Source organism: Dacryopinax primogenitus (assembly GCF_000292625.1).
Source record: "Dacryopinax primogenitus strain DJM-731 SS1 chromosome Unknown DACRYscaffold_13, whole genome shotgun sequence".
Lineage (NCBI taxonomy): Eukaryota > Fungi > Basidiomycota > Dacrymycetes > Dacrymycetales > Dacrymycetaceae > Dacryopinax > Dacryopinax primogenitus.
This window is the reverse complement of record NW_024467210.1, coordinates 128,002-143,495: the sequence shown is the minus strand read 5'-3', so window position 1 is coordinate 143,495 and position 15,494 is coordinate 128,002. Positions and strand designations below refer to the sequence as shown.

At 55.7% G+C, this 15,494-nt stretch overlaps 7 protein-coding genes across 7 annotated transcripts; 3 read left to right on the top strand and 4 right to left on the bottom strand.

Moving 5' to 3' along the window:
* Positions 1-6: 6 nt before the first annotated feature.
* DACRYDRAFT_23180 (uncharacterized protein) lies at positions 7-1,428 on the bottom strand. Its single transcript, XM_040773143.1, has 5 exons — positions 1,161-1,428; positions 795-1,109; positions 682-742; positions 535-628; positions 7-482 (listed from the first exon to the last, which is right to left on the bottom strand). Exons 1-5 carry the CDS (start codon positions 1,304-1,306, stop codon positions 295-297), a joined length of 804 nt encoding a protein of 267 aa, XP_040627093.1. The 5' UTR covers positions 1,307-1,428; the 3' UTR covers positions 7-294.
* Positions 1,429-1,615: 187 nt separating this feature from the next.
* Positions 1,616-2,760, top strand: DACRYDRAFT_81109 (uncharacterized protein; the record flags this gene model as incomplete). The annotated part of the gene is made up of 2 exons (XM_040776492.1): positions 1,616-2,460; positions 2,509-2,760. 2 exons carry the CDS (start codon positions 1,616-1,618, stop codon positions 2,657-2,659), a joined length of 996 nt encoding a protein of 331 aa, XP_040627092.1. The 3' UTR covers positions 2,660-2,760.
* A 78-nt stretch (positions 2,761-2,838) lies between these two features.
* DACRYDRAFT_23178 (ras GEF) lies at positions 2,839-7,908 on the bottom strand. The gene is made up of 10 exons (XM_040773142.1): positions 6,475-7,908; positions 6,196-6,421; positions 5,924-6,133; positions 5,642-5,851; positions 4,776-5,214; positions 4,652-4,725; positions 4,457-4,598; positions 3,878-4,409; positions 3,208-3,825; positions 2,839-3,150 (listed from the first exon to the last, which is right to left on the bottom strand). The coding sequence occupies exons 1-10, from the start codon at positions 7,438-7,440 to the stop codon at positions 3,001-3,003; spliced, it is 3,567 nt and encodes a 1,188-aa protein (XP_040627091.1). The 5' UTR covers positions 7,441-7,908; the 3' UTR covers positions 2,839-3,000.
* A 365-nt stretch (positions 7,909-8,273) lies between these two features.
* On the bottom strand, positions 8,274-9,612 carry DACRYDRAFT_23177 (uncharacterized protein). Its single transcript, XM_040773141.1, has 4 exons — positions 9,306-9,612; positions 9,233-9,253; positions 9,132-9,182; positions 8,274-9,088 (listed from the first exon to the last, which is right to left on the bottom strand). The coding sequence occupies exons 2-4, from the start codon at positions 9,246-9,248 to the stop codon at positions 8,739-8,741; spliced, it is 417 nt and encodes a 138-aa protein (XP_040627090.1). The 5' UTR covers positions 9,249-9,253; positions 9,306-9,612; the 3' UTR covers positions 8,274-8,738.
* A 1,994-nt stretch (positions 9,613-11,606) lies between these two features.
* DACRYDRAFT_54726 (thiolase) lies at positions 11,607-13,007 on the top strand (the record flags this gene model as incomplete). The annotated part of the gene is made up of 4 exons (XM_040775282.1): positions 11,607-11,749; positions 11,812-12,006; positions 12,064-12,153; positions 12,203-13,007. The coding sequence occupies 4 exons, from the start codon at positions 11,607-11,609 to the stop codon at positions 13,005-13,007; spliced, it is 1,233 nt and encodes a 410-aa protein (XP_040627089.1).
* A 69-nt stretch (positions 13,008-13,076) lies between these two features.
* Positions 13,077-14,604, bottom strand: DACRYDRAFT_117257 (uncharacterized protein; the record flags this gene model as incomplete). The annotated part of the gene is made up of 4 exons (XM_040770347.1): positions 13,077-13,453; positions 13,508-14,224; positions 14,271-14,310; positions 14,366-14,604. The coding sequence occupies 4 exons, from the start codon at positions 14,602-14,604 to the stop codon at positions 13,286-13,288; spliced, it is 1,164 nt and encodes a 387-aa protein (XP_040627088.1). The 3' UTR covers positions 13,077-13,285.
* Positions 14,605-14,820: 216 nt separating this feature from the next.
* DACRYDRAFT_23176 (uncharacterized protein) lies at positions 14,821-15,493 on the top strand. The gene is made up of 4 exons (XM_040773140.1): positions 14,821-14,858; positions 14,911-14,971; positions 15,024-15,079; positions 15,128-15,493. The coding sequence occupies exons 1-4, from the start codon at positions 14,838-14,840 to the stop codon at positions 15,368-15,370; spliced, it is 381 nt and encodes a 126-aa protein (XP_040627087.1). The 5' UTR covers positions 14,821-14,837; the 3' UTR covers positions 15,371-15,493.
* Position 15,494: the final 1 nt, after the last annotated feature.

The following is a 15,494-nucleotide window of genomic DNA, read 5'->3' as shown; positions in this document are numbered from 1 at the left end:
GAGTCATTTCATCTTGACTATTTATATAGAAAACGAGTCCTTCTCCAGTCTACGTGACTATAGTAGCATTTCATCCTTCTAATGGGCCGACTTGAATCGGCGTGTCCTGTATTACAAACCTAAAAAGTCCTACCGCAGTGAGGAAAAACACGAAAATCTTCGTCATCGTATTCGTCGTCTCTCCAAACCAGTCACCTATCCCCCGCATCCCAGCAGCAGTGAACATGTATCTGCTGATACAGACCACCATCGTTGTCATCAGATTGACGGGTAGGATGAGAAATGGGGTTTCGGTTAGCTGGCTCTGTCTCCATGCGGTGCTTGGTAGGAAACTGCCCCAGGCGGATGGTTGGGCTGTTTCTGGAGATCCGGCGGAATCGCTCGTTGATGGGTTGTAGGTTCTTCCGCGATAGCGTCTCGTTGACACTGTTCGACAGGCGTAGGACAGTCTTCTGGCTCAAGGTACGCTCCTAGTTCATCCACTGTTTTTCTATGAGCGACGAGAGAGCGGATGATAATCACAATTGAACCTACTTGTTATATCTTCGTCCGTGTCTTCAGCTGGCGTATCATCGACATATCTCTGGCTCTTTTCTCTTGGAGAGCGAGCCTGAACAAAACAGCGCTCCTGGGGAATACGAATTCGTTGAGGCCAAGAAACAGGTCAAGAGTGTGCCGTACATGGTTTGCCAAACAGGGTTCACAGCGTGTTCCCCTACTCCGGCGTATGCACTTGATCTTCCTGCGAATGATGTGCTCAGCGTGTCCTCTGTTTGATATTGTAGAACACCCACAATCTTTTGCAACTCAGGCAGGCAGAAGCTCTGGGTTTGAATGAAGACCCTGGTGACTCCCAGGTGGGAGTGGACCACGACCATCCTGAAGGGCCGCTGGCATCGGACACATCGATGTCGGAATAGTCTCCTCCCGCTATTAAGACAGATTCAGGGGAAGAAGATGCGTGCTGTGGGATTCTTGCAACCCGATGAAAAGACGCTTGGGTACGCTGGGAAGCTGGTTCAGGGGCAGGTGCTCCAATGCGGTTCAAATCGTCTCGGCCACAGTTAGGACAGTCTTCCTGCTCAGTTGAGAGATCCCCTTGTTCTTTCCTACCGTTCTCGTTAGTATGACTATCTCAAACTTTGAATGAAGACGCTCACAGCCTGTTGCATCGATGGCAGGCTAAGGGCGCGGACTGAAAGCGCCTTCGAAGTCCATCCCGATACTGCTGCATTTCCTGAAGAATCTGCACTTCCTCTGCCGAAAGGACGGTTATGGCCACCGTGTTGACAGGAAAAGGTTCCATAAGCGTTTGTTATCCAGGAGGGCGCCGGTGCGTAAGAGCTGTCTGGGATGAACGAGCTGGACGGCATTATATCGCTACATCTGCCTAGCTTGTTCAAGACGGTGTCCGCAGTGGGAAACGCCAGAATTACTGGCCACGCGCAAACCCGGCGTTCTAGCCTCTGGCGCCAGCACAACTCGACAACATGTAGACCCTTGTGAACTAATCGGAGACAAACGGAGGCAAACCTGGTGTCCGATGCTGCCGTTAATGACGTGACCCTTTCACGTCCCATCGACCACCACACTGCTGATACTGCTGATGACGACGATGACCTCACTCTTCCGTACTCCCCTCGTTGCCACCTTGCGTGTTGCTTCACACTCTCGCCCACTCCTCACTCCTCAATTTCGCACTTTCCTATCCTCATCCCGTCCACTCCTTCGTCCAACAGTCAAAGCCTCCAAGCCATTGATCGCCTCACTCACTGCAAGGCGGTTCGCATCAAACTACGGCAGCTCTACCGTCACACCACTCCAGCCAATCTCCTGGACGCGCATAGGCAGCACCGTCCTATTAGTCGCAGGCGGTATCATCGCAACCAACTTCCTTCTGAATCGCCACACCCGTGGGGCATACAGCGAGGCCGAACGGAGTTTTCTCAACCATACCTTCTGGTATGTCGGCGGTGGGCTCACTCTCACCGCCGGTCTGGCACGATACCTCCATTCCACCGGCTTCTCCCTCCGTCTAATGGCCGCAAACCCCTGGCTCGTGCTCGGTCTTGGCCTCGTCGGTAGCATCGGGACCATGATGGGCACTCTCTGGACAAGCCCGGATAACACCCTCCTCAAGCATACCTTCTTTACCGCCTTCCAGGCATGTCAGGCCGCCACTCTCAGCCCCATCTTCTTCCTCTTCCCCCCGGCGATCATCGCCCGTGCCGCGCTCTACACCGTCGGCATGGTCGCTGCACTCGCTTACATTGGCGGAACGGCGAAGAACGACCAGTACCTGTATATGGGCGGCCCGCTCCTCGCTGGGCTGGTCATTGTTGCTCTCTCTAGCTTGGCCCCTATGGTTCTTCCAGCTACGGCCATGCGCACGCTCGCTCTGACAGAGGCAGTCTCTCTCTACGGTGGTCTTGCTGTCTTTGGTGGATTTGTTCTCTTTGAGTAAGCTTCTTCCTTATCGAGCGAGATGGTGCTTATCCGTTACTCTAGTACTCAGAAGATCCTCGCCCATGCTCGGCTTGCCGAGGCAGGCCGCATCAAGCGTGATCCCATCGCCGAGTCCATCTCGCTCGAGCTCGACTTTATCAACATCTTCATCCGTATGCTCCAGATCCTCGGCATGCAGCAAAGGAAGAAATAACCTAGTCAGTGTTGGGGCACCTCCTCGTCGAGGACCGTGTTTCTTATATGATGTATCCAAGAGTAATCAATTCCCCATGTTGAATGCCACAAACATTTAATTGCTGTTGGATATGAAACAAGCTTGCCTATAGTGGTACATGATGCACAGTGTGGTATTAATCAAGAAAGACGAGCCCAAAAATCGAAGCAGAGGGTGTGAAATGTTGTTTCATGCGAGTGTACTGTCTTCTCACAGTAGTGGTGGGAGCGCCACTGTGGCAGAGATGAGCATGCTAGTTTTCGCTGGCCGAAATCCGAATTGTTTACGGTAAACCTCCAGCAGGCGAGGCGTAGGCAGGCTTAAGAGGAAAGGAAAGTGTACGAACTGGCAGTGACGGTGCTTTCGCTTGCCGGTTGATCCAGTCGCGCCCGTTGGCGCAGGAACCCTTTGGCAGCTTCATACATGCTCTTATCAACAAAGTGTTCCGGCGCGCGGCGTTTTTCCATGAGCTGTCACGAGATGAGCAATCGGAAGTAAGGGAAAGTAAGGGAAAGAGGAGAACTGACGGTGCGGGACATGAGCGACTGCTTCACGAACCACTGGTGAAAGTTCTGGGTCGTTACTGCGTCCTCGGGCAGCGTGGGCGGCACACGCTCTTGGAACTTTGTGACCTGGTCGACGATCTTGCCGAAGATCCCAAATTTGCCCCAGTGGACCAGTTTCGGCTGATCCGGATGCCATTCCAGATTCCGATCGCTTCTGGCAAGTGTCGACGTGTGAATCTCGAAGCACGGTATGGCGAAGAATGCGGTATGCAACAGGGTCCGGTGATATATGAGGTGATTGCGATCAGTGCTGAAGAGCAGATCATGATAGTGGAACATGTTCCAGATTTGCTGATTGTTGAGATAGGAGTGTAGGATATCGGGAGCATTTGGTAGGGCATCTTTGATGCCCACATGAACAGCTCGCAAACTGTTGAAGTTGTTCAGCTTTCGCAGCTCGTGCCCAACCAGGCAGAACTTGGAAATGAGAGATGATCTTGCTGTTTGACCCTCCCGGGCGAGGATCAGAGATGCGACCCAAGTCTGCACCCTCATGAAATGCACAGCCATGCAATCAATCGGATCAGGATAGGACCTTTCCTTGGCCGGTGTCCAGAGATGGCGGGCCCACTCTCGAGGCTGTGTGAACGAGTTGAGTCCAGTTCGATTGCCCCGTCCATGAATTGCTCACCTCAATATCCAGGAACAGGGGAAGCTCAAGCCTTGTTAGCTCCCTGGCAATCTGAGCGGGCGTCAATCGCTCAACGTTACCAGCCATCTTGGACAGGTCCTTTAAAAGCTGCCTGTCGTCTGAGATCTGTCGACGCTCGAAAGCACCAGGTGTCATGCTCGGCTTCTTCCTTACGGCGACTCGTGATCGACCTGTAGAGAGGGAGGACAGATCGGAGCTGTAAGATGGGGAGAGCACATAGTTGCTTCCACGCGGTGTGCTCGTGGGAGTAAGCTTCCGCTGGCTGTTGGTTCGGGGTATAAGCCGATCATTCTCTTCCACAGAATCCTCGTCAGAGTCGACCTCCCAAGCCCGATCTGGATCATCCGAACGATTAATCTTGTTGATCAGGAGCTTGAGCTGGGTCGCATGGAACAAGGTATTGTCTTCTTCAGCAATAACCTTGTGCGTAGCTCGGAGTGCTCGATAGGGGACATCTTGCGAAAAGTCTTGGGGGAAGTTCGTCACCCAGTCGAGAATCAGATGTGCGAGCCTGATGACTGTTAGCGTGACTCCCACATTGCCTCCGGCTAGACACACCTCAGCTTTCCCCAAAGATACATGTTCTCGTTGATCTTCTGATCATTCAGCGAGTCCCAGTACTTTTGCCACTCTCGAAGGACAAAGCGGGCAGTGGTGAATTTGCGGTATGTCAAGAAGAAGTGATACAGGAATGTCAAGTCTAATCAGGTCAATCAGTGCTCCGTAGTTTCACGCCGGTGAAAAGAGGCACACCAGAGTCAGAGATGGCCATGAAGAACACCCTCTCGCAAAGCGCCTCCAGTGTGGAGTACATATAGGTCGGCGGCCTAAAACACTGACATCAGCATCAAGCCACGAGCGTTGCGTCAGAGCGTACAACTTGGAAACGCCCTCGGCGTCAGCCCCTTCCTCCCTCTTCTCATCCTGCAACTGCTGTTCCCTTTCCTCCGCAGCCTGCACCTCCTTATCCAAATCCAAAAGGTTGTTCGTCGACAAGCTCGCGATATAGCTTGACCTCAGCTGCGGTGCATACGTCGTCACCGACTGGGATCTTGGTCTCTGTTTCACAGGCGCCGGCTCGGGGTGGATCGTCACTGTCGTGTCCTCCTCTTCAGGTACCGAGACCACAGGAGTAAGAGGGACAGGCAACGTGGTAGGTGTAGGCGTACCCATGCGGTCGATCTGCTGTGCGTTGCTCTGCACCGCGAGCATGGCGGGTGCAGGCTTAGCAGGGCTGGGAGGACGGCTCGGGAGCGTCATTATTATAGGAGTGACAGGCGTGGTCAATACAGGCGTCATGACCTGGGCACGGCCATCTACACAAGAACATATCAGCAAGTGAAGGTGGATGAAACGCGAGGGGTCAGGCTTCCGGCAACGCGTGATGGTTGTCAGGCGCAGATGCAGGCACCTTTTGGGAAGGATATAATGGGTATGAAGTGGGGCGATGCGTGCCCTGTTGGGTATATAGCAGGAGACTGACGCCCATAGGAATAGGAAGGCCTTGACCTCCGAGGCGCCGATAAGGCGGATCCCTATCGATCCGCCGGGCATGTGGTGAACAAAAGCGCGTTTGGCAGGGGAATGCTTCCCTCGAAGACACAGCCTGATGACGATGGAACTGTGCGAATGAGAAGCACGGCAACGCCAGAAGCAGGCGGATGACCAAGGCCAGAAGCACAAGCAAGAAGCAGGGAACAGAAGCAACCAAAAGCGAAAGCAACCAAAAAAGCCAACACTCACGAATCTCCCCACCAGTAACGACCTTACACATATACCTAAAACAATGTTTAGGTGCAATCCGATTCTTGTGCGCCGTATCGCTGCTCGACGGTACCAGGCCGACGTCCCGAGTCCGCGTGCGCTGGTCGAGCGTTGTAGTCGGTAGCGCTTGGGGCAGATCCGTTTTCGTCGCGACGACTATGCAGGGGAGGTTGAGATCTCTTATCAGGTCTGTTGTGCATCAGCATCAGCACGATTCCTTTCTCCCTTCTTGCGCTGAGAGAATAGGAAGATGGCACTCACCAACAGCAGAAGACACCCACGCCGTCCTCCTGCCGGTCGCATCAAACAACACGAACGCCCCGTCAACATACGGCATCCAGCCTGGCCAATCACGCTCGTCCCCCTCCCAATCTATGAGCGTGGAATCGATCTCCAGTATCCGGTAGTGCATCTCCGGGGCTGGGCCAGGGTCAGGGGCGGACATGCGGATTCTGGAGGTGCGATATTGGTCTACGCGGGTGTGAGCTCTCCTACAGCAGGAACAAGAGCAAGGACAAGGGAAGACGACTCACACAAAAGTTTCCCATCCCGATCCTCGACCTCCCCTACTCTCCTAACTCCCGGCCAACCCTCCATGCCCCCCAGGACGAACGTCGTCTTCCCGCTCCCCTCCGGTCCGAAAACGGCGATGTGAAACGGGTGATCTGGCGTGCCGGAATTAGGCGAGGGCGGCAGGGGGAAAGGGGAAGGGAGGAGCTTGGAGAGCGAGGACGGCGTCGGGGTGTCCCTTCCCGAGAGCTGGAGGGGAGTTAACATGTGCTAAGATGGGAAGGCAGCAGCAGGACACGTACAGTCTTGGAATTACTCCTCGCTCTCCCTTCTTCTACGGGTGAGATGCCCACTTCCCTTCCCAAGCCCAAGCTCGGCCTGCGACGCAAGCTCAAACTCTCCCTCCCCATTATAGACGTATCCACCCGCGGTGCGCTCATCTTCCGCCGAACGGTTACAGGGTCGCCTTCAAGCGCATGCGGGAAATGGGGGAGCGAGGGCGAGGTGCGTACGGGCTTCGGGCTGGGGGGGCCTGTCCACCCTCCCCCTCCCTGGGGAGGAGGGGTAGTGTTACTAGGGTTTGAAGATGAGTACGCGTGCGTGTTCATCCCCATGAAGGACATGAGTTTCCCCCTCCCGCGTCGGTCGAGCGCCTTCTGCCGTTCGCGTTCCGACGGTGTGGAAGTATCCATCGCCAGAGGGGGAATGAGGCTGTCGTACCCTTCCTCGACCGTCAGCGCGCGTTCTCGCTTCCCCTCCCCTGCGCTGTCGCCCCTCCACCCGCCGGTAGAGGAATACCGCCGCATACTGCTTACGCTCTGCAGCGTCCCGCTCGCGCGGCTGTTCGGCCTGCTGAGAGAAGAGGAATAGGCGTGGGAGTGGACGTCCGACAGCCCGGAGGCGGCGGAATCGGTGCTCGTGCGTTCTTGGTGTGCTTCGAGGAGCGCTGGGAAACGGCTTTCGGCACCTGCGGTAGCGGGGAGAGAACGACTCTGAGATAAGGGTGGGATGCCTGGGCCTAGAAGTTGCGGTCCACTGCGTGGGGAAAGGGGAGGGCGAGGTGCCCAGTCTTCTACTATCGGAGAAGGGACTTCTGGCAATGGGATACTTGGAGGCGCTGATGGCGGACCGAGGTGGGAGTGGTGTGGGAGAGAAGTGCTCCTCCTGCGGGCATCGGAGGGTTGAGGAGGAGGTTGGAGGGCACGGGAGGCGGTGGCGTATGGATGTTGGTGGGAGTGTGGACGGTGAGCGTAAGGATGGCCTGACATCTTTTGCTACTCCTGTTATTGTCTTCTTTTGCTGTCGTTGTAGTTCTTGATGGATAAACTGATGAGAAACGTTGGATAAGATTATTGGCCGCAAATGTTGAAAGTGCTGTCAGATAAACAGTTGATCAACTGTCAGCGTCTAGTCCAAAATCATCCAGCAGAGAGCAGTGTATAACAGGGTAGAGCAGATCGTCGACCAGAGAAGAGCAGAGTGAGCGTCGTCGTCGTCGGTGTCGAAAGAGTGAACGAGAGGCGACGCTGAGGTTGCTGATGCCTGATCAGCAGCCAATCTCTCTTCTTTCCCTTTTCCCCCTTCTGTCTATCTCCTACTAGCGTATGCCGTACTGTGATTACACCTGGTGGAAATGAGTAGAGGTGGAAAGGATACCCAGTCTGATACTTTTTTCTGTAACACTTACCCCCTTTTGTGGAATGGACAGTGCCCGTGCTCGCTGTTGCACGAGGCGCCTGACAGGGAGGTCGAGGAGGAACACAGTGACAGCAGTCAAAATAACACTTGGTCCCGTACACGTTCCGCACAGTCCTCTCTTCTCCTCTTCTTTTCTTCTCCCTTCCCTTTCTTAGAAATTGCGGTAACCCTAAATTATATATGTGGAGTGATTCTGCGCAAAATATTAAATTTACATTCAAATTCCTTTGGGCGGGTTTGGAATCTCTTTTATATTGCGCAACGAAATCTTGGAGAAATCGGCTCTTTGCTAGGCCGACCCCCGACTACCATATAACACTCAATAACAACTTAGCACCAAGCATTGCATCATTGGATCGTATACATAACAACAGACAACAAGTTACGTGAGGGAGACTACAACAGCACTGTATCATCAGATATTGGTTATACATCCATCTCGTAAGTATCGCCGGCCTCCCCGTGCCGCCGGTGGTCTCTTCGTCATCGCTTCTCCGACAGCTTCGGCTCGTATGTTTCGTACATTCGTACATCATCTCGTTCGTCGGTCGCGAGTCGCGCGCGTGAAGGTGGTGGAATCGTAGAAAATAGAGAAGGGGAGAACAGGTGAGTTGGAAGGTAGAAAGGAGTAGGAAGGTGGGAAGGGGATGGGTAGAACAGCGTATAAGAATGGTGTCAGAGATTCGAAAAGAATTGACAGATGAAAAGACGTTAAAGTCACAGGATTCGTACATACATACCACAGACACCACGTCATCACCTTCTTCTGCTTCTTCTGCTTCTTCTCCGAGTTTTAGGTCGGCGTGGTTCTCTCTTCTGCCCTTCCGGTACCGCGCCGGCTTTGGTCCCCCCATCCCCGGCCAGTCCGCTACGAATGGAACTTGGGCGTACCAGTGCTGGCGACCGAATACCCAGCATGCATGACTCCATTCGCAGCCTTCTCCGCGTTCTCTTCGATGATCTCATACTTGAACCTCAACTCCCCGATCTTAGCGTCATACTCCGGCCCCGCCTTGTCTCCGTAATCGTCGATGAACGCCTCGCATTCCGCGAGAAAGGCCCGCATGGCCGTCGCGTGCGCTCCCGCACGCTCGGGCTGGTTCGTGCCTCTATAACGCGCAAGGAGGCCAGCGAGGAGCGTGGTGAGGGCACCGAGGACGGCGGTAGCGATGCTGTGGTTCCCGGGGACGGCAGAGAGGACTGTGATGGCTGCTGCGACTACAGTGGGGTTAGCTTCGCCCAGAGAACAAGGAGGGCTCACATAGCAGTTGGAGAAGGATAGTCAAGTTGATCCCAAAGGAATAGAACCTCTCTATAACACAATCAGCATCCTGCTCCAACCAACCGGCCAGGACCACTCACCCAACCAAACCTGCATATTATCTGTCCATACCCTTGCTTAGCGTACACCTCATACCAGAAGCGGGGGACTCACAACTATGTTCAGCCAAATCGACCGTATGCTCCATCCTCTCCTCCACCGTCTTGCTGCTATCTGTCGGCGGCAGCTTCGGGTCTGCCGGTACGCCCCTCAGCAGGCTTAAGATGCCGCCTGAGGAACGCTTGCCCGGGCTCTGAGCAGACTTCACACTAGCGTCTTTCTCCGATACAGAGTTGCGCGCTGTGCCCCGGCGAGGAGGCGTACGCGGCCGAGCCCGGGGAGTGGGTCCACCAGCGCTGCCGTTCGTTCCTGCATATGGGTTCTCCCCCGCCCCAGTCCCAGCACCGGCCCAAGCAGCCTCAGCTTCCTTCCCCTGCTCGGGGGAGCCAGGCCCACTCCCGGCCCCGGCAGTCTGGACCTGCTGTAAAGGACTAGGTTGGGAAGGCTTATTCGCCGCAGACCGGAATGTCTTGCGCGCGTCGGAGAAGAGCTTGCGTGTACGCGAGGGCTCGGGGGATGGGGAGGGCTGGGACCATTGCCCTTGTGCGGACGCGGACTGGGAAGGAGTGGGTTGAGGCTGGCTCGTAGGGGCGTCGGTGTACGGCGTGTAAGCCTGGTAAGCCTGATAGGGGTAGTCATGTGCTGGGTACTGGGCATACTGTGCGTACTGGCTCTCCCCTTGCGGGCTCTGTTGTCCCATCCCCGGGCTCATCCCCTGCGACTGCCCCGGTTTTCCCGAACCGACAGCACCAACACCGGGCAACGTCTGGAAGTACCCATCCGGAACGCGTTCCATAGCCGGCAGCGGCTGGGGGGAAGTGGGCCAGTTCGCATTCACGGATTCCCGCAGGCTCGTTGGTGCGGCTCCACTGGTGTGGGCGCTGCTGGTGCTGACTAGTCGCACTCCTTGACTGGCGCCTGAGTTGATATTTGGATTAGAGTTCCCGCTGGGTGCGTTGGGGTTGGGTTTGGATGCGTGCTGCGCCGGCCCGGTAGGCGAGATCGGAGGGGACATAGCGCGCAAAGAGTTCGTACTTGGCAAGGAAGGGAGAGGCGGAGAGGGCGCCGGGCGGCGGGAGGAGTGCTTTCGCCCCGGGGGGTCACGGCGGGTAGTGGGTATCGGACCTCCGGCTTGCGTGGCTGTGGCGCCGGCTGGAGCAGGCGCGGTGGAAGGGCTGACGGGGTTGAGCGGGGAAGGAGGAGAGATGCGGACTCCTCCAGACTGTGCTCCCCCTGCGCTTGGCGCCGCGTTCACAGCACCGGAAGGGCGCTGGACGCTCCTGGCAACTCTTTCCCTGGGTGGGCTCTGGGCCGGCGGGGGCACAACCACCGCGGCTGCCGATGCGGCCGGAACGGTTGAGCGACTCGGGCGTGTCGGGCTGAGAGGCGTCCCTCCAGCTGATGCACCATTGCCATTTCCGTTTCCATTTCCATTTCCATTCCCGTTCCCGTTCCCATTCCCACTCCCATTTCCGTTACCACCAGTGAAGGCGCCGCTCGATGGATCTGCATCACCTCCTTGGGAGGTCCGCTGCCGATCCCTCCCCCTGCGAAAAGCAGACTTCGGCGGTGGGTCAACAGGTACGATTGGTCCTTGGCGTCTGCCGTTGCCGGATACTGCTGGGGGAGAGGTGGGAGAGGTGGGGGAGACAGTGCTCTGGGCGAGGTTAGCTGCCGCTTGGATGGAGGGTGCAGGATTGGAGGGATTGGATGAGACGGCTGCCATTGTTTGCCTTAGCCTGTCCGCCGCAAGCTGTACGTCTCTCGAAGGATTGCTGCTCATCGTCAGATCAGGTACGAGTGCGAGCGCAAAAGAGTGGATGAAGGAGAGAAGACGGTGGCAGATGCCAAGAGAAAGAAGAGAGAACGTACTTGGACATGTTCTGTCTTGTTGAACAAGGCACGTGCGACCGTTGACGATTAGCAAGTTGTGACTAACCGCCGGCACAGCCTGAACAGAATTACACCGCTTTATCCACTTGATTATCAGCTTTCCAGATCAAGTAGATAATAAAGCAGCAGTAAAAGCAGAAGAAAAGCAGGACAGTCCACAGATAGGATGGCCGTGGATGAACAGCGCCCTCTCCTCGGGGAGATGTTGAGAAAAGAACCCTGACCAACATTCCTCACATGATCGCCGATACATTCCGCAATAGGGAAAACACGTGAGCACAGCCACTGTTTGGAGAAAGTCACGTGGGTAATGAAGCATTTCTATACCGGAAAAGGGTCTATCCGCCACATAACCGGTTTGAACTGTGGGGAAATGTCTCTTGCGACCAGCTTACAAGGCGTTACACGGAGAGTATTCCCCTCCTCCTCTTCCTTTCTTACCACCACCATCCTTAATACAACATGGACCGCCTCAAGCAACTCACTTCTCATTTCACTCGGTCGCCCAAGCCTTGGGAGACCAAGTCGCCTGACGATGTGGTCATCACACTCGCCATCCGCTCTCCGTTGTGTAAGTCCTGGAAAGGAGCTCTCAAGGATACACGGTACGCCCCTTTCCTATTCGATTTCACTTTCTTATGCTGACCACACGTTTGACGTGCTCCAGCTCCGACGAACTCCTAACAAGCATGCTCAAAGCCACCATTTCCCGCATGCAGATCCCGCCCGGGATGGTTCAAGACATCTGCGTCGGCACCGTGCTCCCCAAATCTCCGGGATACGAAGCGCGCGCCTCTGCTCTGGCAGCAGGATTTCCGGAGACGACACCTACACAAGTGATCAACAGGTTCTGTTCCAGCGGGTGCGTGACTCTACTTGGCAAGGAAGGAGTAGCGCTGATATCTGTTTGGATGTGCAGGCTCATGGCCGTCACTACCGTAGCGAACCAGATCCGCGCAGCACAGATCGAAATTGGCCTCGCAGTAGGAGTGGAAAGCATGTCTTTCAAGTACGCCCCCTCCCTATTTCTTTACCTCTTACTGACCCGGCCATGACAGCAAGGACGAAGGCGCCCCCCCTCCATCAGAGGAGATCCTCGCCCATCCCATCGCCAAAGACTGTCTGCACCCAATGGGATGGACGTCGGAGAACGTCTCTAACGACTTCTCGATCTCCCGGGAAGATATGGATGTTTTCGCCGCCATTTCCCAGCAGCGGGCTGCCCATGCCGCCTCTGCAGGGCTATTCGACGCCGAGATCGTGCCTATCGAAGCGTTCCAAAAGGATCCCGCTACGGGAGAGCGCAAACGCGTCCTGGTAGAAAAAGACGATGGTATCCGGCCCTCTACGACCGCTGCCTCCCTAAGCAAGATCCGGCCCGCATTTCCCCAATGGGGCGGGCGTACAACCGGCGGGAACGCCAGCCAGATAACGGATGGGGCAGCTTCTGTGCTCCTTATGACACGGAGGAAAGCTGAGGAGCTCAGACTGCCTATCAAGGCTCGGTTCGTCACTACCGTCGTGTGTGGTCTTGCGCCCCGTATCATGGGAATCGGGCCGAGCATCGCTATCCCTCTAGCGCTGGAGCAGGCAGGGCTGAGCAAGGACGAAGTAGACCTGTTCGAGATAAACGAAGCGTTCGCGTCGATGTATGTGTACTGCGTGCGTCACCTGGGGCTGGATATAGACAAGGTGAACGTTAATGGAGGGGCGATTGCTCTGGGACACCCGTTGGGCGCGACGGGGGCCAGGCAGGTCGCTACGGGGCTGGCGGAACTGGAGAGGAGGGGAGGGAGGGTCCTGGTCACGAGTATGTGTATTGGTTTGGGCATGGGGGCGGCCGCGGTGTTCGTTAGGGAGTAATGGGTGTATTGCGCATGTAGTGACTTATTTTGTTATGGATCTGCCTCTAGAGTTGCAGCGAGGTGGGGGCTTGTTCTTCTCGAGAGGAACCGACTGGTGCGCTGCTGTCGAGGAATGTAAATGCAACAAATCATAAGAACAAACAATTGCCAGGCTGATACACAATTGCAGTAACAAAAACAAAAGGAAACAACTCCGCTGTTCAAAAGCAAAAAAGGCATGTAAGTAGTCAATGTATGTTCCAATGTTCGCGGCGCGGAACGCAGGAAGACGGGAAGTCAAATCTCCATAAACCCGTGGAGCTTGTCAGTCCATTCGAACCAGAGGGGCTCGTCTGCTTCTGCCTCCGTTTCTTGATTCAGCGCTGAGAGGGTTGGAATGGGTACTGGAGGCGGAGTGGTTGGTGGACGGGTGGTGATGACCTTTACGCGCTCTGGCTGGGCTTTCTGCATTAATATGCATAAGTGAGGTTGTTGGGTGGAAAAGGACAGTGAACTGACCTTGACTTTGAACATCCCGCTGGTCCCGAAACATCCTCTATCTAGAGCCCTGCTCAGAGCCTGCCTAGGCTCCCACGAAGGATGTTCAAACCGCCTCGGCGCCCTCAAGAGAAGATGCACTCTTGTGGGAGGGGTGTTCGTTTGATTCAAGTTGATGAGCGCTAGCGCGAGCATGCGTGCCGGATCTGGGGGACGCTGCTGGGATCGGCCTGCCGAGACTGGTTGGCTGCGCTTGGGGCAGGGGGAGTTGAGTGGGGATACCGACAATTCGCGGCTTGAGGTAGAGGAGGAGAGGGACCGTGCAGCGCGGTTGTGGGCAGGAGAGGGGGAGACTTCTCTTTCTTCAGGCTCTTCTGGTTGCTCGTCGTCTAGCTCCTCCTCCCCGGAACTTGCCTCCAGATCGGAGCAGCCGCCTCCGACCTCGATTTCATCTTCCATCTCCTCATTTGTCTGTTCTTCATCCTCACTCTCAGGTTCTTTCTGCTCCCAGTCCCTGATCTCCACTCCCTCCAACTCGAGGAGCACGCGTTCCTTGCTCCCACCTGACGGCGGACCGAGCGTGATCAACACGTGTGTTCTTCCTGTCTCTCCCTGGGTCAGGTGGGTGCTGCATCTTGCTAATGCGGTGGAAAGCTGGATGAAGGTTGTTGTCATGTGAGACGAGAGGACGTCAAGTGTTTGCAGCAACTCGACGCGCTTCTTGACCGCTCGCGCGTTCTGTATTTCATTAAGCAGCTGCCTGAAGCTTCGACCAAATACGCACCTTTCCCGCTTCCCCGAGGAAGTTCATCTGTTGCACAGACCTGGTACTTCGTCAGCCCCCCACCCCTCTCCTAGCCCTTACAAACAAACACGCACATTGGTACTTGCGACTTGACGTACAGCACGCTCTCCAGGGTGACCATCACCATTCTCGTCGCGAGCACGGGGTCGATTCTCTCCACGGGGACCCTTACATCGCCTAAACCAGAGGGAACAAGGACGCGTGAGAGTGCTGCTGGGGAAGGCGTGGTGAGTGCTGTTGATGGAGAGCTGGACGTTTGGGAACTGGGTGTGCTAGGGTCAGAGTAGAGATGGGATGATGGACGTAGGTGCATTGGTATGTGACCAGATCGTGTACTCCTGGAGATGGTGGGGAAGAGGAGAAAGACGTGAAGGACGATGTCCTCGAGCAAAGAGGCGACAACGGCCACGCGTGATGAAGGTAGTCACGTGACTACTTCAGGGCTGGTCAACCTCGGAGCCGGTGGAGTGGCGTCGACTTCGGCCGGAATTGGAAGCCGGATGCAAACTGTTCCGCTCCTCCTCCTCCTCGAGCTCATCATTCACAATGGCCTCATTAGCTAGAATCGTGAGTACTTTCCCTCCAACGTCGACGACCATTGTATCGAGGTGATGGCAAGGTGCGTACAGCCGTTCCCCGTAGTACACGAGCCTTCTCTGCAGCTACCGTTGCTCGCAAGGGTATGTGATGTGACCAATGCATAACGACGAGAAGTTCTGACCACGCTTGTAGACATCGTTCAGGACCTGTACCTCGCCCAGCTGAAATCATACAAGCCCAAGCCCCAGGTTTGATTTCCTACACTCCCAAACCGCAAGAAAACTGACACAAAGCAGGTGCAAGACGCCCACGTCGGCATCGTCAGGGAGTACAAGGCTCCCGCCGTTGCAGCAGCCACTGCTCTGCCCTCCGATCTCGCCTCTGAGCTTGCAACGTACGACGCTTCCCAGCCCGACCTGGCCGATGCTGTACCTGTCAAGACGAGCGCACATGTAGATGCGCAGCATGGGGGTCCTATGACTGCGGAGGAGTTCTTGGAGATGCTCGAGGCTGACCCGGTGGAGGTTGCACACCACTAGGACTTTGGCTAAATGCCTCCCAGGCGCGGGCAGGGGAGGAGATAGAGCAAAAACACACCGCACGAGCGGAAATGCGGAATGTATCGCTTTGCGAACGAATTAATATCATTCCAACCTTGAGTGA